The 25524-nt window shown below is 39.5% G+C and overlaps 1 protein-coding gene across 2 annotated transcripts in view; it reads left to right on the top strand.

The window, feature by feature from the left end:
• LOC146308178 (leucine-rich repeat transmembrane neuronal protein 4-like) overlaps nucleotides 1-19665 on the top strand; it is a 72341-nt gene extending 52676 nt beyond the window's left edge. For both annotated transcript variants that reach the window (XR_014772662.1, XM_084746501.1), the window contains exon 3: nucleotides 17906-19665. Coding sequence is in view for 1 of the 2 variants with exons in the window: in XM_084746501.1 (XP_084602627.1) it covers nucleotides 17906-17971 (66 nt within the window). In the remaining variant the exon portion in view is untranslated. The remainder of the gene's footprint in view (nucleotides 1-17905) is intronic.
• The last annotated feature ends 5859 nt before the right edge of the window (nucleotides 19666-25524 follow it).

A 25524-nucleotide genomic window follows, 5' to 3' on the forward strand; every position in this document is an offset into this window, starting at 1 on the left:
CTGTACCAATATGTGTCCAAACAGAGCATGATTAATCATCTAAAAAGGTTTTTATCATGATCATTACAATGAGTCCATTTTAATTTACATCTTTCTGTCTTATTGGTGCCAAAAAATGCCCTGCGGCAACCAGTGGCCAAAATACTGTCCAGTAGAAATAATGGAATAATAAAAGTGTTTACAACAATTCTATCATACTTAATCATATTAGAATCCATTGTATTGCATCAAGACAGGCCTGAAGTGAATTTCAATATGTTATCAAATACAGATTTCCATACAAAGATGTCTACTGAGTCAGTGTATATATCCCAAAATAAGTGACATTTTCTCACATCATTGGCATTAAAAATATTTCATAGGACTGAGCGCACTCTGAGAAGACTTGCTGCTGCACACTTTTACACTACGCTGCATGAAATCACAAAGCAGACTGTCGGTTCCCTTGTGTGGCTTTGGTACTAATGAGTTATTCATGCTTATGAAATGATGATTAATTGAACTGTCTCTGACCACAGAAATAATACACATGAACTCTAATTTAGGGTGACCTTTCCTTTCCTCAATTAGTTATTATTGTGTTATTTCAAACAGGAAGTCATTTCAGTCCCTCCAAATCTTATCAGTTTAATTTCCCACGTAAAACTAAAAGTCGCCAATAAAAAATTAGAAAAATTTAGTTTAGTTTTGTGTCACCTTGGCAGCTATGATTAATCCTCCCAAATTTAACCGAGGTGATCTAGAGGTGGAACAAGCTCATTTTTCATCAGAACAAGCACAGAAGCACAGTTGTAGAAGTTGACGGTCGGTTGCAGAGAAGAGCCGAGGGAATGTCCTGAGCTGAGATGAGAGGACCTGCAGGGAGCCGGCATGACAAAAAGCAGAACCCCTGTGTTGCTGAGTTTCCAACTGGGCCCCCGAAGACATGCGGTGAAAGAGAGAAATTTGGATTTGAACACATAGACACAGACAGTCTTATTGCAGTACAGTGCACAGTAGGGCAGGGCGAGATGATGATATATGAGAGAAGATGGAAATTCAGAGGTTTTTCTGTCATCTTTCAAGCAACTAAGCTATCCTTGAACTTCTGCAGCCTTGAAATGGAACTCGTGACTTGTGGCTCTGACATGGGAAGTTGTGTATGCGACTTGTGAACTCTGAGCTTTCATAAAATCTCCATTCATGAGGTTGCGAATACCACAAGAGAGTGGCTTTCATATGGAATTTTCTTATAAATACAGTAAAAACAACCCCATTTGGTAACAATTGATGTTTTAAGCCTTCGTGTGCATGTTGAAAATCAGTGAGCAGGGCTGCTTTATGTAAATATCAAATTTAGAATATTTCAGGTATAATATGCACTGGATCAGCCATAAACATACATCTAATCCCATTATTAAATGAATGAGTTATTTCTGTGGATTTAAAACCATTGTTGGCATGTGCCCCTTGCGCCTTAAAGGATGAAATTCCAGGCCCGATGTGTTGTGAAAAGCAGTGTGGTGTACTTTCAAGGTTGTGCTAAGAGACTAGAATTCAATAAAATACACACAGTTATGATATATATGTACAATAAATGTACATTGGTAGGGCAAATAGCAAGGCAGTGCACTGGATCCGCAGAGAATAATGTGTTAGAGAAGGTGGAGGTTACAGTCTACCATCCCGATGGCCTGAGGAAAGAAGCTTTTTCTGTATCTGTCTCTGTTGGAGTTGCGGCTACAGTGGTGTTCGCCTCAGTGTAGAAGCTGGAATCGTCTATTGGTAGGGTGGTGAAGATCCCTCATAATCCCGCTAGTGCTGGTGCTGCGTTTTCTGGTGTTTAAGTCCTGTAGAGTGGGGAGTGTACACATGGTCCACTGCTCGCTGAACAGTAGGTCATACAGGTCAAACAGTCCTGAGCAGTGAGTCTACTTTGAGGATGCTTTCCACAGCGTCAGAGGAGACGCTCTTGAAGACACTAATTTCCTAAACCGTCTGAAGTGGTTAAGATGCCCTCCTGAACAAGATGTCTGTGTGCCAGCGACCTGAAGGTGTTCCTCTTCAGAATCCACAGCTAGCCCCTCGGTTTTGCTGTCATTTTGGATGAGGTTGTTGACTGTCACTACCATGGATATATAAAGGAGAAATGGATGCAGTGTTGGAGCCGGGCACCCACTGATTCCTATTAAAGCTGCTCAGTGGTGAAAGTAATCACTAGTTTCCACATTATGCTTCCGCATCAAAGAGCAAGCGCAGTAGAGACTTCCTTTGGCCAAGTGGTTAACGTCCGGTTTAGCACTCCGCTAACTTGAATGGGAAAAAGGTTTAATACAGCAATTTATGAACTTTATTCAACTGCAAACTACAGTATGTCCCCAGAGGAAAACTTCTCTTTTATCTAATAAGAAAAAAGTCATTCATTTTCATTGCAGCAAAATGGGATTTCCAAACAGACAGACTGACCAACACTCATAAAACCTTCCACTTCATCTGACCGTTACCTCTGCTGACCTCACCAGGAAAAAAAAAAGTCATCACCATCTAGTGGACTGAAAAGGCAATTGATTTTATTTGTGTACCGAAAAGTTTTATTTGCAATATTAATGATTTATTCAAAGCTGCCATGAGGAGCTTTTGACTGGCTGAGAAACAGGTCCAATTTAATACAAATGGCTCTCTCTATATGATGCTTTGTCATAAGAAGACCATCTGTGACAAGATTAGAGACACTATTTCTGTTTAGTTATTCTTAGTGGCTATCACTGGGTCAGATTCTCTGTGAAATCAGTTGAAACGAGCCTGTGTTCAGATTTTTTCAGACAAATTTACAATGAGTAGTACTTTAGCTAGAAGTAGAGGGAAATTTTTATTAAGATAATTTTATTTTTGATGTTATATTTTTTGATGATGATGCTGGAATCACTACCATGTTTGTCCACATGGACCTCTGAAATCAACAAATTATTAAAGTTATTGCATATTGACCCCAAAGCAATATGTTGCTGATCTCAACCAAGTAACTTATTTGCATTGGTGTCCTGCAGGCTTGAAGGACAGCTGTAGGAGAAAAGTGAAGGAAAATGTGGCCAAAACTGCTGAGGCCAACATGTCCTCACCTGCACAGATAATGAAGAGATGAAGAGAGTTCATAAGTTCGAGTGCAAGAGTGTGAGAGCTCAAGTGTTGTGTGTGTGTGTGTGATAATGGAAGAGAGGTGCAGAAAGAGGAAGTGAGGCGAGCTCGTACGTGTTAGAGAGGGAAAGTTGGGTGACGCACATCTCGGCTGGAAAGATCCTCTTCGTATCCTGTTATCCCGTGACACAACATCGACAATAGTCTGTATTCCTGTAGTTTAAGTGTAGCTGTGGTTTATCAGAACAAATAATCACTGACGCTTTGTGTGACGAGCCCAGTCATATACTTGTCAAGCTGATATCAACCTTTTAATGTTTGGCAAGGCTACATGTTGCTTGGCAACACAAGCAGCAGGAATTCTAAGGCACAGGAACTATTATTTTTATGGTATTTATAACAAAAGAGTGACATCAAAGCTAAGTTACACAACCCTGCCAAGAACGTTCTTAAAAATAGTTTTAATACAATGATGTGGCAGTTTGTTAGCAAATGTGTATGGTAACACGGCTAATACATAATCCCTAAGATGATACATGTATCCTAACAAGGGTAAGAGATTATTTTTTGCTTTATTTATTTATGTTTTTCTCGTTCCAGACATGTGGATCTGAATTTATTGCAGTCTGCATGATATATACAGAAGGAGACTTTGGGGGAAAACCTGCTGCTCCTAATGTGGTCATCCATCACCTGCATAAATCACCGTCATCATAAATCATCATGCTCAAGCACAGATGAACATGCATGTGCATGCACTTACATAAATATGCGCAGACACTGGAACATTTCATCAGAGACGTGCTCAGTTTGCTCCCAGCCACAACTCACCCGGTCAGATTTCCTCGGGGACATATCTGAGCCCTTACCTTTAGACTGCGGTTTGCATCTCTTGCCTAATGCGCGCGCACACACAGGATCGCTCTGTTTAACTTCAAATGATGTTCTTTGAGCTTACTCTCACTGGCCCACTTAGATGTGGGTCACTATATCCTCGCTTCTAATGAAATACATTTGATGTTGTTGGAGGCAGGGAGAGTGCAGAGGGTAAACGCACTGAAGCTCAGTTAAGCCTATTTCTTTTTCTTCTCATAGACTGCAGACAGCTTCATGTAAGCAATTAAAAATAGTTATTTGAGTTACACAAACACACTCATCTTTAAAGTTGCAATGTGTAAGACAGGATCAGAATTTTATTTTAAAATGTTCAAATAATAAACCAGCATTGTCAACAGAATGAAAAATAATAATGACAATGTGTCAAAGACGTATCTTTTGTGTTTCAAGGTTGTCCTGTCTCCTAGAAATTTTGTTATTATACACTAATATGCAACAGCAAATACATTTTCGTCGGAAACACTGTTTCTACTAATATGACGAGGATATATTTAATTAATGTACCATGCATGATCCATGATTTTTATTTTTTTATTACTATTTAACCAAAATAACAATCTCTCCCTCACCCTGACTGTAATAAAGACTGGTTAGGTGGATTCTCACATACCAAAGCAAGAGCTTACCTCATGTCACAGCTATAGGTTTCAAGTCTGACTGACAAAGTGCTTTTGTTGCCAAAACCTACATAAAATAACAGTCTTTCCCTAATCCTACCCAAAGGGATTTTTATTGCCTAAATCTACTCAAAATAACAATATTTCCTTACCATAACCAAAGCACTTTTGTTGCAGGAGGCTGGACTCGAACCCTGACTGTGGTATTAAAATCCTGCACTTCACCAATCGCCCCAAATGCCTCCTTATGAATCTGACACATTATATAAATATATTCTTTCAAAGAAACATTGTCTGTGAACATAATATAGGCAGGAATTATGTTATGAACATAACATACAAACGTCATTTCTAGCAGACAGCGTTTTGCAGAAGTTAGCACGCTAACCAGCTAGCCTCAGCTCGTCCTGTGATACCACAGTCTGATTCCACCCTAGTTTCATCTGGGAGATATGTGCAAACAGCGAGTTTGCTACTTTTACAAGCTCTCTTAGCTTTTATAATCTATGAATTAACAAAGTAAACACACAAAATGTCAGGAAAGGAAATATTCTAGAGACTAAATACAACTAAGTTACGAACATGTGGTGTGGAGATGAAGACCCTTTCAAACCCGGTATGGGGATGTATGTCGGACCCCTGCTGGTGGTGGGAGCCAATTTCTTGGCTAGACAGGTAAATTTTGCCATACTGGGAAGAGGTGGTGGCCCATCGCCCAACCCTAATACCTTCAGAAGTCAAGTGTCTCCCTCTTACCAGACTAAGATGAATTTTATTTCCTTGTTTACTCATCGTAAAACACGCTTCATCAAACTCGACAGAGACAAAATACGCCTCCCTTGTCCTTTCCTGCCATCTTCATTGCACTCAAAGTCAGAGTCCTGGTTGGAGCTGCTGTAAATCACCTCAGGTGGTCCCCGTCACTCCCCCACTGTGTTCAGTCCTGGAGCGGCCATGTTCACTGCGAGGATGTGCTCTGTTCTGTTGCCTGCGGTGTGAACATAAATACATACATAAATACAGACCTGAGTCGACTAATAAGGCCTCTAGCTGCATGGCTAACCAGCTAACAGCAGTTAGTATCGACAACCAAATATTGCCACAGAAAAAGTATAGCGAGTAGCAGTTAGTGATTGCTCTGGTGTTATGCTGCCCCCTATTGTTTTGAGCTTTGACAGGTGATCATATCTTACACATTGCTCCTTTAAGGTGGCATTTGCTGGCTGGTGCTGCTGTAGTCCTTTTTTTCTTACAGTTCAAATTAGGTGATGAAGTTATTCCAATGAAGTATTCACAATTAAACAAAGTGGCTGTGAATCCATAAGCTGCCGTTTGTAGCGGCTGGTGTTCGGCGTCTGTTCGCTGCACATCCAGTGATTACATGCAGATCGCACTGATGTATTTGTGGTACAGTTTGCTTACCATCTGTTTTCCTTTATTGGTATCCTGCAAATTTCTGAATGCTGTCATTGCAAAGTTTGCATTTTCAATCTAAGTCATAAAGTATGGCTGGAGGCAAAATATTGCACTTGCAGTCAAGATTTATATATTTGTACATTCATGCTCTCAGCACTAATATTAATCTGGGTCCATATTATTTATGTATTTAAAAGGAGATGGGTGGGATGCATTTCAATAAGAAAAAATATTCTGTGCACTGTGGGGTATATACATATATCATTCTCTAGCTTTTAATTTATATTAGACATGACATATCCTCTTAGATGTTTGTGGAAATGAGGGCCAAAAACCACAATTAGGATAATTGAATTTTCCCATGATACATGTATTGCATCATTAATTTGTTGTGTTAATAGGCAGGAATGACCACTGTGACCTTGCTGAAAACAAAATTAGATGTCTTTAACAAATGGCTTTTGTTAGATCATTAGTAGGAAGTCCATTAATTTACCTTTTATTTCCACTGAACACTGTCTTGTTATCAAAGACAGGATCCCATTACTCCGACCCAACTTCTACAGATGTTAGACGTCTTTGTTCAGAGAGGCTTATGCGCCATCGAGTTCTTTTAGCAGCCGCTGAAACATCAAACGAAAATGAATCAACACTGCAATTTATTAAGAAAGAAATATCACTCTGTGTTGATTAATGAGAGGATTGAGTGTGTTTGTGTGGCACAGCGAGGCGGGGGGGCTTAAGAGAAAGTCTAAGTGTATGTGTTTGTGGAGATCAAGAGCTTATACAGGCATCAGCTCCCCAGAAAGAGTTGCCATGTATAATTGTTGTCTTCCCTTAAACAGAAATAAGCTCGGTCGTGGTGCTTTAATTTGCCATCCTTTGTCTGTGTCGTATGTGGAGATTAGACTTGATCCATGTCTGACATGATCTCATTTAGTGGAGATGGAGTGTTTGAGTACAACGCTTTATTTTAAGAGGTGCACATAAGACTGTTGTTACACTGTCATAACAATGTCATGAACGAGTCTATATGAATGTTCACAGCTGTTGTCATTAAGTGTCATCCGGTCAATTATGCCATTTTTAATGCCAACTTGACATTGTTTAAGATGTCTTTGTTATGACAACTCCACATTAATCAAGTAAACAATGTCTTTGTTATGACAGCTTGACATTAGCTCTTTCCCTGACAGTGTTTTTTTTTAATAAAGTTGCCAACCAGTGCATGAATTTTTGACAAAATTCACTGATTTTTTTAGCTCCCACAGAATTCTCAATTTTATGAATGTGTTAACATGGAGTATAACAAAAGAAAGAACAGATCTTCTTGTTCTGACACAAGAAAGCGCTGTGTTCCAGCTTCATTCATTCTGTTTTATCAGCACTTCAGTGTTGGTTGGTTGCATCAAAAAATCCACTTTTCAGACAAAAAATTGATTTGAATTGTTTTTGTGAAAGAGACATTTTTTTAGGCAAATATCGGCTTTATGTTTTTTGTTTATTTCTCACTTCATATTACGTGTGTGACACATCATCATCACATGTGGTTAATATTGGGTGTGTGAGTGTCTGTGTCCCGCCCCCAAACCCGAAACACTGTCAGAGAGGCCCAGAGGCTGGGGCGCTGTCTGCCCTGGCTGCAGCGTGAGTCCCAGGGGTGGCAGTGTGACTTCCAGGGGCTGTGGTGTGAGCAGCCCTGCTGTGTCCCGGCTGCTGTGGAGGTCTGGGGACTGCAGTGCGAGCAGCACCGCTCTGTGACCGGGTCATGATGCTCTCTGACCCGCGGATCTGCAGCCGACCACCAATGTTTTCATGCTAGATAACAGCATCTTTTTCTTCTGCTGCTCATTCCAGTGGTTCCCCTCTTCTTAGAGTGCTTCACAGTGCCCCCTACTGCCTCACAGTGAAAACAGCAATTGACGAAAATATCTTGTCAATGGTGGGGAAAGAGATATCTAAGCTAATAATGTCTTTGTCATAACAACTTGACATTAACAAAGACAAAATGTTTTTGCTGTGACAACTTGACATTAGCCAAGACAACATAACCTGTCAATGTCTTTGTTAAAACAACTTGACATTAGCCAAGACAAAAATGTCTTTTTTGACCACTTGGCATTAATGAAGACAACATAACCTGTCAATCTCTTTATTATGAGAACAAGATATCAGATACTGTCTTTGTTTCATTGTTGTCAACATTAACCGAGACAACATAACCTGGCAATGTCTTTTGTTATTGACTTAAAGAAACTGTTTAACTTTACGTTTTAACATTATATCAAATCACATGTAGTTGATTTGGACACTGGCTATCATAAGGCTGTTATAAGTGTGTAATGAATATTTCCCTTGACCTCAAGTAAAGTGGTACAGTTTGGACTTGTCATAAAAATGTCATTAAATGTTATAAGGTTTGATGACAGAGGACAGTACCCAGGTGATTTAGCTTACAGAGTTACGTAATGGACAGATAGCAGCTTGCAAGTTTGCTTGTTGCTAATGTAGGCTAACAGCTGTCTGCTGTCATCATTGTTAGCTCCTTCTCCTTTGGCGGCGTGTGTGAACTGAACATAATAAGCACATACACGAACATGGAAGCAGCTGCATTCATACACAGACTGCATTACATGTCTGCAGTACAAACAATACAAATGTATGTAATAACTGCAGTAACTATATTATTCACAAAGAATTGACACATTCAGTCTGTTTCTTATGGTCTGCTTCTCTTGGTCTTTAGGCAAAGAAAGGAACCGACAACTTCACACGAACATACAGGCAACGGGGTGGGGAGATGGAACAGGGTAATTGGAGCCCTGAGTAGAGTAAGAGGCTTGTGATCCCTTTGAGAGTGGCTGGCATATGTCTGTGTTACTTCCAGCTGCCCTGACTGAGAGCAGACTAATTACATCATGTTTGTATCCTGCTAATTAGAAGCCTAATTAAAAACACATAAAGGCATCAGGGGGGTGGATGAAAGTAGGGACAGCTCTGGACATGTAACCTGTGTTCTTGAAAAGAGCAGAACTTAGTCTTAGCCAAGGTTCCTTTGGAATGCCCACACGGCGAGGGAACAGGATGTATAATTATGTGCCTTTTAATTGTGACTATTAGTGTTGTTTTGTTGTGTATACAATGATTTCAAAGCAGTGTAGAAGGAGCAACACAACTCAAACATGCTGTATGTACAAGGCTTATTGTTTTGAGTTAACAATTTTACAATCTTCACCATTTTTAGAATGGAGAAAGATTTGAATTGATTCTCTCTCATATTTTACGTTCACACAAACCTCCAAAGCTGGTTTCCTGCTGTGAGGGGACACTGATAATGAAACAAGAACCTCCTGTGATGTTCACGGCTCAGAGTCCTGTTTGTGTTATCTCCAGTAACACCAGTGGTTTGAAACTGAGAATGAACTCCACAGGATCAAGTAGTGTTGGTAATATAAATATAAAAAAGCAGATGTTCTCCTTGAATAGGACCAGTAGTCCTAATCGAGTACTAGTAATCCATTAACCCATGGATTAATGAGTTAATAAAGGACTTTTATATTTTAGAATCGAATCATCAGATAGGGATTTCGCTCATTTCATTTGACTGCACTGAGTCAAACTGTGCCGTGCTGATTTGCATTTCCATACCAAGCTGTGCCGAGTCACACCTAACAAGGACCATCTCTGGAGTGCAACCAACACGCCTCCAAGCAATTTGCGATGACAATGCGCCAATCACGGCCAACCCTGTCTCCCCCTCAAACAAGTGTGTGTTGAGATTCAACTCTGTGCAGGAGACTAGAGAGGTCTTTAAATGTCTTTGTGTGTTCAGCTCTCAATGAATTGTAGCTTCTAACTAAATCTCTGTGGTTTGAAGTTTAGTTTATCTCTTGTTTTGCTGTTTGTGCTTTCAGGTATCTGCTTCATTTTACTTTTTCATGATCACTTTCAGCTGGATACCTGGGGTAGTATTAAGTTACAGCTGATTAAAACCCAGAATTTCCTTATTTTGCAGCTTCATAACAAAAGCTTTTACATAAGAAAAAATTGGGAGACTTTTATTTTGAAGAGTTTATAGGAAATTAAATGTGTTTATCCGCCGTTTTACAACCCCTCAACTCCCTGTGTATGGAACAGGGGATTTTTTGGAATGCCGACCAATACCACGGACCTCCATTAAAAGAAAGCTGTGCAGTCTTTTTTTTATTTTTAATGGATTTTGTTACTTTGTTCTAATTTTAAAATTGGGTTTGTTTGAACTGCAAAGTAAGAGACTTATAGTTTTACATGTAGTTCTGTCAACTGTTTGCAGCTGCTCTACTGAGATTGCATCTGATATATCGTATTAAAATCAGTGGTTACACATTGTAACCTTAATTCTGTGAAATGAAGGCTAGCCCATTATTCTTAGGGTTCTTTTTTCATGCCACCGAAATATCAGTAAATGCAAAACCTAGGATAATGCCATTTTTGTCATGAAAATCATGTTTGTTCGATGTCTGCGTCCAAACAGTAGAAAGATAGAGAGAGTTTCTACGAAGATCAGGAGACTCTAGTCCAGGCATACTCAACTTGCCTTGCCCAGAGGCCACTTTTGCAAATTGGCAATAAACAATGAATCAACATTAAAAGAGTCATAAATCATCTTTCTTTGAAATTCCTTATTTTCAAATTAAATGACTTATTAACTTACGTTATTCACCAACTTGCCACAAAAATTAATATTGGGATTATGTAGCAGTTAAATACTGCATTTAGTAGCTCCAATTGCATTTTAGTTGTAAATGCTTTGATTACATTTGTAAGAGTTTATACAAAATTAAACATAGCTGGAAGCTCTTCCAGCATGCAGTCACGCAACTGTTAAAATGATTCATAAACATAAACCACAAATATAAACTACTCCATCCAGAGACAAAATTAATAGATCTTTAAGTGTATGTGGGCTAGTATGCAACTTCCCAAGCAAAAGCACATTATTGAACATTTACTAATTTGTATAAACAAACCAAAAAACTCCAAATCTGAGTGATTTTATTGTCATTGTGAATTACAGAATGGTAAATTGGATATCACTGCTCTATCACTGCTCTAAATAAAGTAGAACTCCTTAATCAACCTTTCCTTGACACATTTTCAAATGTAAAAATGATGGTTAGAGCAAACAAAGACTACCCGCAAAACCAAGTGCCTTCCAAAATATATTAATATTCATGCAAGCAGAACGTCTACCTAAAATCAGATTCAGAAAATGTCTGTATAAGATACTTTTCAATATCTGTGCTGTATCTCTGTGTGTTTTTTTTAAAACGGAATTCTCTTTCAGATTCTTCTTTGTGTGGGTCTGTTGCCCAAAGAAAAATACTTCCATAGTCTCTGCTCAGAATGCCTTGCTGGAGAAATGTCAAATAATGAGGCTGAATACCATAGTAGTAAGTTTTCAAAAATGATTTCATCCTCAAATCTGTCCTTCTTACATTTTTAAATAAAGAAAATATCTTATGGCAAACACGAGTGCACAAAGGCATCTCTGTGGCTTTAGTTGGCAATGTAAAGTAGAAGTATTTGTTTCTTTTGGATAATTTATTCATTTTGTACATGTTTAGATGCATTCTAAAATGAATTAGAATGCCATTAAGGTAGAGCTTGGTTCAGATAGGCAATAATATCATTCACAACTGTTCAGAGGATGTATGAAGGCCTTCCATGTACACTGATTAAATCCTTGCAGTCATCATAAAACATCAGGAATTACTCAAGCTTTCCGTGTCGCCTCTGCTTCAAGGGGCGATGCTGTGTGGTTCCATATCAGTGCACAACACTACAAGGAACAGCTCTAGCCTCACAAGCCAGCTCCACTCAGTATTTCATGCCTCAGGTTGAACGCTGTGCATGTCATGCATCCACTGTGATAATGTTTTAAGAGACTGACCAGGGTGGTAGCTACGTTAGCCAAGTATCTTTGCCTATTGAGGGAAGTTGTCCAGTCTGAGAACGCCGATTGCCGCCAGCTTCTCATGTCTTCTTTGTCCAACTACTAAGAAGCTCATGCGGGGAGAACGGGGAGGTAGAGGAGCCCTTCTTGCTATGGTGTGTGTGCAAACACAACACTCCCAAGGGTAGATTGCTATGATGAGATCCAGTAAAGGACAGCGACCGTTTGTCCTTGAGGTAAACAGATCCTCTTTCTCTCCCCAAAAGTCTAAATTTTCTGAATGCATCTTGTCAACTGGCTTGTCTCTGGACAGCAAATTAGCGCTCGCGCTTCTTCTGCCTGAAATGTAATGTGCTCTAAGGGAGAGCAGACTCATTGTGGCCCAGTGACATACGTTCTCAGACATCTTGAACAGTATAAATACCTAACAGCTACTTTTCATCCATAGACTGCCATCCTGCATTGGTGGGACAGAAGGACCCCTGACCACAGTGTTAGCCAAGTTTATCCTGGGCCATTGCCAACTTGTCTTAACTCCCACTTTGTCTAAAACCATGGCCTTGCTTGAAGACTTGAAGAACTACTACTTTTGGGCTGTTTTTAATGGAAGTAGCTGTTTTCAGAGGCTGCCACAGCAAGGTGGAGGAGGACATTGCTCCCTCAGATGCATTAAGAATGTTGCTGTGTTGTGAAAAGTCACAATTTGTGTCCAAATGTCCTTGTAAACTATGCTGAAGAACTAGCAGCAAATAATTTATGTTCCCTTTCTATCACTGAAAAGTTAAACTTCTGATAGAGTGCTGAAGGGGAGCATATGTCCTTGTTGCCATGAAGGAAGTGAGTGACCCGTCTTGAATATCAGCATCTGATAAGGGACGAGGATTGGTGGAGTTTGGCAACAAAAACATGCGATCCTTTCTTGCAAAGTGATGTAAAAAGCATCCAACTTTGGACTGAAAGCCATCAAATGGCTAATGGCTGTTTGCAATGCCAGTGTTTGAAGATGTGTGAGGAATTACAATCCTCATTTAACCAAACACTTGGAAGAAAATCACGTTGAAAGAGCATAATGAGTTTTCACAAATAACAGCTTCAATGTCTGTGGCCATGAAGCAAATATTTGGGTTGTGCTGAAATAACTATAATATAACATGAGAGCAACAAAACTACAGAAAAACAAGAAACAAGACAATGAAGGAAAATGATCAGCAAACAATTTACTTTTGCGAAAATTGTGACCTCTGCTCTTGTTGGGGGAATTACCATGAAATAAAGTGTAATGAGCCACACAGTGGTTGACTCTGTGACCGCTGTCTTGAATGCAATGCACCCCTACAATTGCTCAGGCAGGTATGGCATCACTTGAATTCAGATGTAAGAGATGTGACTGCAATTACTTTCAAATTGCTGCCGTGTCACTGCATTTGACCGCACATCGGATTGATTCAGGTTTTACAAAGCAAAAAGTGAAAATGAACATTTTGAGCCGATGAACTAAAAACAAAGTGACAAGAGTACTCTGCAACAGGCAGAGAGTAGGGTAAGTTGCAACATGTTATAGGTTGAGACCAAATGGCTATATGATTATATGTATGAACTAGAAGAGTCTGCCAGTCACCAAGTTGTGAAGCACCTACTGCAATGCCACCACAACTGACAGATGTGATTAGATTTGCAAAGTTTTTAATAAAGTTTTTTGTCTAGTATATTCACCGATATCCGCTGATATGAAAACAGAATATATACAGAAAACAATGCTTGGGGTGATTTAGATTTAGGAACATTCATGAGGAGAAGAGGAGCTCCTGACAGGTGTAAATACTGAGAAGCTTCTTCTTGTTTTACAACCTGCCCCTAATGGATTGTCAGTATTAAAATATTCAGCAATTGACTGACACTGAACAATAATGATGTTTATTACCTATTTATTTTAGTTTGAGTTATTCTTCTCTCATTGTGCCTTTCTACAATTGGTTGACGTATGCATATGTTAAATTATATACCATGTTAAATAAAATATATAATATTCTTTAATGAAGTTTTTTTTTTTTTTTAATGAAAACAGCCTCCTGAATACTGCTGCATTGTCATATTGGTGCACCACATAGAAGAGGTCTTTTTTTATTCTAGCTCAAAATTGTATCATATATATGTTTGCATGGTAAAGTTTTTTTTAGCATAGTCTCTTGAAGATACATAGAAAAGTGTAATGACATCCTAAGCCAGCATCCAAGGTTCATATAACTGTATAACCTTAATAAGGAAACAACAAACAGGACTACAAGTTCAAACTTCTCATTTTAACATTATTTATTTAGAATATTGCGAGCAAACCAAGCAGTTTACAGAAATATAATACATACAGAAAAGTACATTTTTGAAGAAACTCACAAAAGCCGAATAATTAACATCTGATGCTGCCTATTTGTAGGTCGGAGTTTGCACGTCCCAGTGGAAGCTGTGGCTATTCAGAAGGTCAATACTTTGACACAGAGCTAAACTGCACCCCACTAACTGAATTTAATTCCAACAAGCAACCACTGTCATATTCAGTTTTTCAGATGAGAATAGTTTATTAGGATAAAAAATAGAGCAGCATTAACTTTAAACTGTGCGTGGCTATGACTTGGTTTAGAATCTATTTTGTGATTTAAACATATATTGAGTAGCACCTTAACAAATAAATACAAGTTAACTCGCAATTATAACCCTTCCTCTTTTTTTTTTATCAACAATTTGTCATAGAAGATAATGCAAGTTCATCCTCAGCACTTTATCATTATGGGCTCCATCTGAGTGTAACAGAGTGGGTAATAAGAGAGAGCAGAAGTTACTCCAGGCAGAGTTTGTGTTCTGCTTGTTCAACAAGTGTTTGAAAACTTGATCATACCGTCTCCCTTTTGTGGCACTGACGGAGAACGGATGTCGCCGTTGTTAAAATATACCTAAAGTCTGTGCCATTCCCACTGCTGAGCTCCGCTCTGAAGCTGTGCTGCTGGCCTCTGTGTGTGTGTGTGTGTGTGTGTGTGTGTGTGTGTGTGTGTGTGTGTGTGTGTGTGTGTGTGTGTGTGGAGGAGCAGCGACACAGACAGGGAGGGAGAGAGCACAGAGGCAGAGAGACAGCAGACTGACTTCTCCTTCTGGTATGTGCGAGAGGCTGTTAGATCTATCCATCGAGTGAAAATTACCACAATCTCGTATTGAGGGTGTTTTATTGCCCGCTTCCAGCCAGGGTCCCTGCGGTATGGTTTCCCATTGGCTAGCTGGTTTTATGAACACGAATCAGAAACATGTGAAAACAGCTATAAGCAATTTACCCTGATAAAAAAAACAAAAAAAAAAAAACAAAACACTGAATATTTTCAAAATCTGCCCCTCGCTGCTGATGGTGTGACAGAAATGAGGTGGGTAGATGATCCTATCCTATATTGTTTTTTTAAACCACCTCATAGGATGAAGTGTTGCTGTGTAGGTGTGTGTGTCTGCCTGTTCTGGGGCTTTGTGCATCAGCTCTTGTGTGTGTGTGTGTGTGTGTGTGTGTGTGTGTGTGTGTGTGTGTGTGTGTGTTCCTTACCTCAGAGTTCACCTTAATGTGCATGTGTTCGCAAGCACAGCGCAGCTTTTCGCTGCGAGTTGTTTCTGTTTTTGTGCTCTGCCGAAATTGTCTGAGGTATGACAATTTGTGCAGCTGTCTTCACTTCACTCACATCCACCTGAGAGGTAGATAAAGACTTGAGTGAAGACTTATCAGCCTGTTTGATAACGTTTAAATAAAAGTTCTGCTCAGGGCATACTCGTCTGAGCCCTGTGTTACAGAGATCTGCTTCACGCTGACAACAATCTCAGCTTGAGCAGCAGAAAGTTGAGCCGGGATAATTTCGAGCAGATTCTGAAAGCTTTAGAAATTGCTTAGCCTAGCACAAACTCCCAGCATTTGTGTTATTAAGGCAATGTGGATTTACCTGTAGCCAAGTCGCAAATAGGCTCTTTTAAAGGTTAAGTTGTTAAGTCGAGGGTTTTTTCAGAGCACAAAATGCTCAGAGGCAAACTTGGATATGCAGGGCTGAGAGTGCCTCTGCCTCTCTCAGTCTGGAGATCAATTCAAAGCTTGTGGCTCTTAAATGAGAGTAAAATGTCAAAATCTCGTACTAATTTGCAACATCTCAACAAGCTTGAGTTGACCTGTGGGAAAGGGCTGACATTTAAAGGTCCCGAATCATTCACTTGTCATGATTTCTAATTTACTATTTCTAGTGATACAAATAGGCTATGTGATAGGACTGAGCCTGTTTATTCACATAAATGTATTTGATACCGATTATATAGATGCAACCATAGATAACATGAGGAATAAATTAAAAATGAAAGCAGATATTCAGGCATTCTATTTGTACATGATTGAAAGTGTGTTGAAACATACCACTTACATAGTCAGTAAACATAACGGTTGCTCCCATGATTTTTTGCATCCTTTTACAGTGTTTTGAAAATTATTTCTACTGTTGCCACTTTTTCAACCCACAGTTTGTCAACATACTATTGCCTGAATAAAGACGGATGCTACTTGGACCCAGGTGGCAGTGGCCAACAATGCTATTTGCACCCAGGGTGTAAATAGTCAATGTGGCTTTCTACACCCGGGGGTTAAATAGCCTAGCATGGGCAGAAACAAGCACTCAGGTGTCTGTAGCCAACAATAATATTTCCACTCACGGTGTAAATAGCTTTACAACCCAGAGGTAAATAGCCTAGTATATTTTAAACAAGCACCTGTGTGTGCGTGGCCTATTAATAACTGGGAAAGGAACTGATTAAAAAAAAGGATTCTAATGTTTAATTTTAGTGAAATAAAAATACAAGCACCCAGGTGTCTTCAGCCAACAATGCTATTTGCAGCCGGTGGCTATTCATACCCACATGGCAGAAACAAAAACCAGAGCCAATATTTTTGTTGCCCGAACCTAACCAAACTGCAACTGAAAACTAAAATTAATATTTTAGAAAAAAATGAGAAAAATAAGTTAACTAAATGTTGACACTGACTTAAAGTTTCACGCTAGAATTAATCAAAACTCCTTCAAACACCATCTCGACTAAGAATCCTGTGCTTTACTCATTTTCACCCACCGCAACCTCTTTTTCTATACAGACTTTGTCGCTCTTTATAGTTAAACTAATGTGAGAAACTAACTAATGAGTGTGTATACTGGGTTCCGTCTTCATGGGTGAAGCAGTCAGATAGATGCAGTGTGCCTATTCTCTGCCAGGTGTAAATTAACACCGTTAAAGAAATGTTCAACACATTAAAGGTTGTTCCCTTCAAGTAACTTGAAAATATTTATATTATATTGACCAAACTGACTTTTAATTATCTTTTACTAGAGCAGGCATACATTTCTCACATACTGTAAAGATATAATAAATCTGAAAACAAAATCCGGCTCATGTATGTAATTAACTTATACTGAAGTAATTACAGTTGCTATTTCAGGCATTGTTCTGATGCTAATCAGTGCTTGACTAATGGGTAGTTGTAACTTTTGTTGCAAACAACATGACATAACTTTACGAAATGTTGAGCAGGTACACTTTCATATGTAATCACTTCAGCTTAAAGTGACATTTTTAAATTGAACACTTGTAAGAGTTTTCTGCACAAGGCCTTCATTTAATCTCTGTGAGACATTAGGGGAAGTCACTCCAGCCTTCTAAGCTATCTAAGCACATGGGATTTCATCATCTGCTTAATTGCTTACCCTAATTTGCTTTGCTGGCACTGTCACAGCCCCATTGTACTGTTATCAAATCACTGGGCACTGTAATTAACTTTACATTGTAACCACCACCTCTGTAACTGGCACAGACCAGCTGTTAAATGGTTTTAACTTTATTGTCTTCTTTTTTTTTTTTCTTTCTGTTCTCGCAGAATGAGTATACGTGTCCACGCCCCCTACCTGGTGCCTGGCTGGGAGATGTGCCTACCATCCATTAACCCCCTAAAACAGGGACTGCTTTCGGATGGTGCAGCAAACCACGTTGAAACAGGGATACAGGAGAGAGACATATGCAGACAACCCCATCAGGATCCTACTACCATAACTCACATTCAAGGATACATTTTGAAAATGGTCCTCCACGCTAACAAGGGCAACCACTGACCAAGACAAAGAGGAGATACTACTGTCTTTTTCTTTTTCTTAAGATTTTATAACGTCTTTTTTTGGCCCGTGGTCTTTGGTCATCAGCTTGCTGCATTTCATCATGCTTCATCGCTACACAAACACTGACACAGATGGTTGTGGAAATGCAGTAGAGCCTTGGAGGAAAACTCATGAGCACTAATGGATGGTTATAACCAACATGGGAGCTTATTGTATAGACATTAATAGCTTATTGTCTCCATGAGGACAACGTGGCATTGTTACAAACACGAACAAGAGACTGTACAAATTCAAGAGGCTTTAAAAAGTGTAAACTGAGCAATGAATTGACAAACATGCACTGAAGAGGTGGATCTGACCGCTCTGCTAACACAGCTGTGTATAATTTAAAGTGGGTTTCCATATTTTGAAGCATCATGTTATCATCTTTCAATACCTTTTTTTGTTAAGAAAGACTAATCACAGGCTAGGATGGTGTAAATGTGCCTCACTGGAGCAGAAAATTATGAAAGGAGTCACTGAGCTTCTGCGCACCTGTCAGTAAAACGGGAACCAGGTGGATTTCGAGTCAGCAGCTGGAAGATTGTTTGAAGTCTGCGAAAAAGTTGCCAGAGGAAAGCAAACTATCCCCCAGCCATTGACTCTCGGTGTGTTTATTTGTTTGTTTGCTTTTTTTTTAAAAAAAGTTTTTTTCTAAGTTGTTTCTAATTGCAATCAAACCTCGACTATCTAGTTTGATTTGGAGGACAGGAAGGCCAATCAGAAGCAGGAGAGGGAAAAAAGAAAAAGCTCCTACTAAGGGTGAAATGTAATTTTCTGAAATTCTAATGTTGTTAATGTTGTACTTTATGAATATGTGTTTCTGCCATTTTCAACACCAAATACCAAAGAGCCAAATGGAGCATTTTTTTTTTTGGCTTTTGGCTCTCCCAAACATGGGTTGTAACAAATCCAGAGGAAATCCCCGAAAAAAAAAAAAAAAAAAAAAAAAAATCAAAAGAAGCCTCAACTTCCCTCACGTCCGAGCAGTGCTCCGTTACCGAATTGGCTTTTTTTCATGTGTGTAAATGTGTACGTCTTTGTGAATAAATGATCTTGCATTGACGGTCTTCATTAGGAAGGTCCCGTCTGAAAGATAACTTTGAGCACTGCTTACATTTTATGACTTATGTTGGAAACATGCTTCACTTTTCCTTAAAATACCCGTCTCTGCCTTCAAAAGAGACTGCAGATGTTGCTGTGCGCAGTTCCGCGTGTGCTTGTGTTTTCATCCATTATGAGTTCTAATTATATTTGAGACGCATTGAGTTGTGAATTGTTTGTTTTAATCTTCAAACATAATCTTTCTACACCGGAAAATGGTAATTTTCTATTGTAAATTTCTGCTTTCCCCCCTTGAATTTGTTGATATTTAGTAAGCAGCTGTATTCTTTGTTCACTTTCAACAGTATGTTTTATAATGAAAATAATGACTTTATTGGTGAGCAATATGAATTGGTCAAATTAAAAATATTCATCAATCATTTTTTTGTGTTTAAGCTCTGAAGCATTTTCTTATTGAGTGTGTGTGTGTGTGTTTGTGTCCACTGTAATTTAATTAGCTTGTGCCCTGTTCGGCGTCTCCATTCACACATGTTGGAATCTGTCCTGTTCCCCGCAGATCTCCGGTGACGAGGCTGCCACATCAACATTACCCTCATTAATTTAGAGAGCAAAACATTGATCTCCGTTCGACCGTTCTGTTCACGGTGACGCTCAGTGTGGGCCCCACCAGCTCTCTAATTACGCTTCCCGTGTAATGTGTTGCATATCTCAAGAGGGGGGCCCTGCTTGATGAATTTACTCCATGTTCGCTGCACTCAGAACATGTCAAGCTGTCAGCTTGGAGATCCAGATGGCCAATCTGCCCGCCGCTCCCTGTGGTATTTTCACATGCTCCTCTCCACCTATCTCCCCACGCTACTACATTTCTCCACTCCATCACCTCGCCCTCCTCTCCGTGGGGTGCCCACATTTCACTCACTTTCAGTTTCTTATCATTATTTATGATGCTTTTGGTCTTCCGGATCTCTTTCTCACTTTATTCCCTGCTTCCTCCCCAGTGTCGTAAAGGGTCAGCTCACCCGAATTACAGCCAGAGATTTTTCTTCTTAACCAAAGTGGAATGTAGCCATGCTGATAGTTTGAGTTTTACACCCAGTTGCCTATAGATTGCTGAGGAATGAATCCTAAAACCCAGGAATGAGTTGGCATATTTGCACCTCTGTTTCCCTCATCTCAAAATCAGTGGGTTGTCTGAATGGATTTTTGGGTAGATGCCTGAAATATGTTCTGTGGTTAACACAACAGATTTTCACCTTCTCTTCTACAACATAAAATACAATTCACTGCTCAATAATCCTGAAGCTTTCATGTGCCTTAACAAAGGCAGTTGTTAACAAGAGGCTTACTGAGACTGCCAAGGTTGTTTGGGACATCAAAGTTTTTCTTCTAAACACATTATACATGTTAGAACCTAGTTGCTGAAAACGTGAAAAGACTGACAGCTATGTGGTACTGCATTGTGGAGTTAGATCGTTTTGATTTTTTGGGCGGACCCGAAACATGGATCAGTGATGTGCTGGAGCCACGGTCCCCCAACACTCTGCAAATTGACACGAACAACCTTCCCAAACGGTCAGTTATAGATGTACCTTCAGAAATTCTCTCAGTCCAAATCAGCCCACCAGTTCACTTCAGCTCACTTCAGTTCCAACAACCCAACACAGAAGAAAAAAAAAACCTCTCTTGTCACCGTCCTCTGGCTCTGGTGTCTCACACACGTCTGGACAAGTTCAACAAAGCTGCTAGATGGAGTACCCATGTTTCAGATCATCATGACACATGGTAGTCACTTAAGGCCCACTTATGCTAAACGAAGTGGGCATAAATGAACGTTTAGTGGTGGTGACATGGAAGCCAAACAACTGTGGTGTAGTGTGTAGCATTAGCCTTTCACTCCTAATGATTTTCACTTCAAAAATCATAAAAGTGGTGACTGTTCGTGAGGACCATCTTGCTGAACAAAACCTGTAGGTATCGAACTTTTATTTGCCACAGTGCTTATTTTCTGAACCTATTTAAAATCCAATAAAAAAAAATCTCATTTTGCTTTTTGTCAAGGGAAGCAGCGCAATGCTAACTTCCAGGTTGTTCTACAAAAATACATCATCCCTGCAGCACTTTATAAATGGCATGAACAACACAACCTAGACAGTTTCAACAAAAACTGAATACTCTGCCCTCCATGAATAGAATAGCTGGGCTGCTGTATTAGACTACATTCGTTTCAGCAAGGAGCACTTACAGTTATAAAATGCCAACTGAGAGTAGTTTTGTGTCAAGGTTCTGAGACTTCAGCTTTCGCCCTGGGGGTGAATGGAATTTTGTTTGTGGTGGTCAAAGCATTGAAAAACAACATTTAGTTCCCATGAGAGTGCTGACAGTGAAGTCTGTGGGTTATCCAGAATAACTGGGACATTGTTGCTGTAAAAAAAAAAACTCTTTGCTGCAGAATTTGTCAGAAATGATTTTTCAGGGCTTTGGGGAGCTCTGACGAAATTCCACTCCCCGCTATTGTTTTTGGGCAGCAAAAAGAACCTCGGAGATGGATTTATCAGAATCTGGCCACTGAACTGAAACTATCTGTGTGAATAATTGACAAGGTGGTACAGACAGCAGATAGTAGGGATCGACATTTGACAGTAAGTACGACTGCAACTGATGATAGTTGATTCATCCGCAGATTAATGTCTTAACGATAGATTAATTGTGAGTCAAAGTCAGTCAAAAAATATCAGAAAACATGACATAATGATATAAAACAGTATAAGACAAAGGAAATCAGGGAACATCTATGTTTGACAGCCTTTTTCTGGACTTTCTGCTTATGGTGACCTGAACGATTAACTAATTACCAAAAGAATTTCCAATTATTTTCTGTCAATTGAATATTTGCTTAATTGATAAATGGTTGCAACCAGCTGGCATCAAACCGATGACATTGTGAGTATCTTGATGGACCATTAGAAGATCACATAATTCAACATTTTTTGTAATCGTTTAAAGGACCAGTGTGCAGGATTTTGTAGCATTTAGCAGTGAGCTTGCAGATTACAAACACCCTCCCCTTCCAAGCACGTAGGAACACCTATCATGGACGGGTGGCCACCATAATCACCCAAAATGCAAAAGGCTGTATAATGAGCTGGTGTTCGGTTTGTCCATTCTGGGCTACTGTAGAAATATGACTGTCCAACATGGTGACCTCTGTCAAAGAGGAATCACGATCTGTGGATATAACAGCTCATTCTGAGGTAACTTGTAACTTTTCTTGTTTGACCAACAGTCCAAAACCCAAAGGTGTTCATTTAAAATGTCATTAAACAAAGAAAATCAGGAAAAACTCATGAATTCATGATGAAAACAAGCATTAAATATTTCATATTTCTGTCAATCTAATAAATGGTTGACTGATTGTTGCAGTTGCTGGAAGTGAACCAATGACAGTGGAGCATTTTGACGCCCACAGGAGATGCACACACGAGTAATCCTTCTGAGTAATTTTCTTTTTTATTTAAGTCTTTATAGTTGATAAATGATCAAACCAGGATTGCTATGAATTCTAATCAATCAAAACAGCCAGGCCCATTTCATCCCTTATTTTTCTAACGGTCAAAACATAAAAGGTAAAAGTTTAAATACTCTATTCCTCCTTTTGATAGGGAGTCCCTACAGCCCACTCAAGGACCCCTGCTGGTCCCCGGACCTTAATTTAAAATCCACTGCACTAGACAACCAGGGTGCACAGATCAACATAAATCAACCAAATTTCACAATCTCTTGGAAAAACCAACACATTTGAAGACATCACAAAGGGCTCTTGGCAATTGTGAGAATCTATTTTTATAAAATAAACTCTAAATTAACAGAAAAAGTAATAATTGACACAATAACTCCTAATGAAAATAACCATTAGCTGCAACCTGTTAATGTTGAATGAGAAGTACTTCTGGGAATTTGAGTGAACTGACCCTTAAAATATTTCATCTTGTTTTTTTCCTTGTCATACATGTTGTACATCTCTGTGCTCGCTATTATCCTCTGTATTTCTCTGCCCCCCGTCTCTCCTCGCTGTGTATCCGTCTTATCCGCCGCTGTTCTCTATGATCTCCGTAGCTCCGTCTCCGTCTCCGGCGCTGCATGTGCAGTGGCAGCACAGACAGGGCTGTATGCCTGCGAGCAGACGCCATGCATTATTCATGTGGCTCGGGCTCCCTGTTGACCCGAGTCCAAACAGTTGGCAGTCTATAACGCTTCCACAGAAAGGAGATGTTAAACTAAAGCAACATACACTGATGTAAGATTTATCAAGCCTCTCTCATGACAATGTAAACAACATCAGACATTGTTTCTATCTGCCATCTCAGATGAAGTGATAGGGATATCTTAATGTGTGTGAAAACCTTTGAAGTGAAGGCATGCACATACGGTCCAAGTAAGACAATGGATGACAATAAAGAGACTTGAGAAAAACTGAAATGTTAGGAGGAGATTTGATAAGATATTATCTCACAGGGTTGGGTAGCAAACTTTTAATAGTATCATCCAAATGATGATGGTACTTCCTGGTAGCGATTCATTTTAATTCAATTAGTGCCAAATTTCGGTACCTGGGAGAGCATCTGGGTGAGTGTAAGAGAAAAAAACGTAGAGGGAAAGAGAGTGTGCAGCATTACCCCTGCAGCTTGTTTGTCACAGTGACTCAAGGTAATAGCGAGCAGAAATTAGTCCCAAGTGTGGTTAATCTTTTTAAACTCTCACTGCAATATTTGTAGTGCAAAATGCAGTGCAGTAATACCTCAAACCCACTGACATAAATTAAAGATGGACGACATATCTCCACTCCCTACTGTACAAAAATTAAGCCAAAATATGTAGGATACGAGTGCTGATATTTTGCGCTGGTGACCAGCATCAAAGTCGCGCTTTCGAGTTCCTGCCCACACAGCCAGCTGTCTGACTCAGTCGTGAAGGGACTCCCTAAAACCTTGGTATTTTGCCTGGGGATGGTTCCTTACATCCTGCGTGACAGAGTCTCGTGAGCCTGACGCATGTTCAGCTCACTTTTGGTCATCTTTCTGGACAAGATAGGAAAACCGTAAAATAAAAAGCTGTTTATGAACTTTCCTCAACCCCAATATTAAACCAAGAAGAGACCAGGACAAACTGTGTCTGAAAACAGAGACGAGACTTTATATTTATGTGATCATCAATTTATGAAGATACACTTGTACTCTTGCACAGCTGCACCACAAATAAGATCAAACTACCCCAGTTTTCAAATAACTTTTACCAGACTTCAGATGAATTCTTAAATTGGCCATCATAATGTTGTACTGGAAAATATGAGTAAATCAGAGATGCAGTGGTAAATACAGTAATACAACACATTTTCCCCACATTGATTGGTATAGTGAATTTGAAAATAGGTGAGTAAACTCTCAGCCTCATTTCAAAAAGATGGATGAATGGGTTTACCCCCAACTATTTCCCTGCTACAATACACTGTCAAGATGATCTAAATTATATCAAGAAAGAAGAAAGAAAGAAAGAAAGGAGGAAAAGAAAAATATAATAAGACGTAGATTCTGCTATCAGTGTTGTATCTTGCCCAAACAGGCTTACACGGCCCACAAACACCAAATAACATAATCTTACACTGTACGTGTGTATTATTCTGTCAGGTGTGACTGATTTTCCAAGCTTTAGAAATAAAATTAGCCTATACTTTCTGTCGAGTGCTCGGAGCACAGAATGACACGGTCACAGAGCTTGTCCATGAGCTCACTGAAGCGTGCTCTGCTGTGTCCTGCAAAACCATGCCTATCTGAGCAAAATACAAAGTGTTTAGATAGTACCCATTTGTGAGCTGGGCTCAGCTGGCAATCATGGCATGAAGCCCTGATCTAATATTATCAAATAACAAATTAAAACCAAACTGATCTGACCAAACCAAGCCAAAACCAAACTGGGAAAAATGAACACTTGACCAACACATTTACCTAAAATGACAGAGACCATCTCTTGGGACAGTTTATTTGATGTGTACTTTTATGTTTTAGTCTGGCCCATATTAACATCGGGGAGGGAGGATTTATGACCTGTACTGCAGCCAGCCACCAGGGGGCGATCAAGATGCTTTGGCTTCACTTTAGCGAGCTCTCACGTTGTCCATTTTTATATCTACAGTCTATGGTCTAACCAAACAGAAAAGTATATCTAAGACTGTATTGTGTTTGATATCCTGAAAGCCAAGTCAGCCAAGCCAGCTAACATTAGCACT

This window comes from Lutjanus erythropterus, chromosome 20 (assembly GCF_056507025.1).
Source record: "Lutjanus erythropterus isolate fLutEry1 chromosome 20, fLutEry1.hap2, whole genome shotgun sequence".
Classification (NCBI taxonomy): Eukaryota; Metazoa; Chordata; class Actinopteri; order Lutjaniformes; family Lutjanidae; genus Lutjanus; species Lutjanus erythropterus.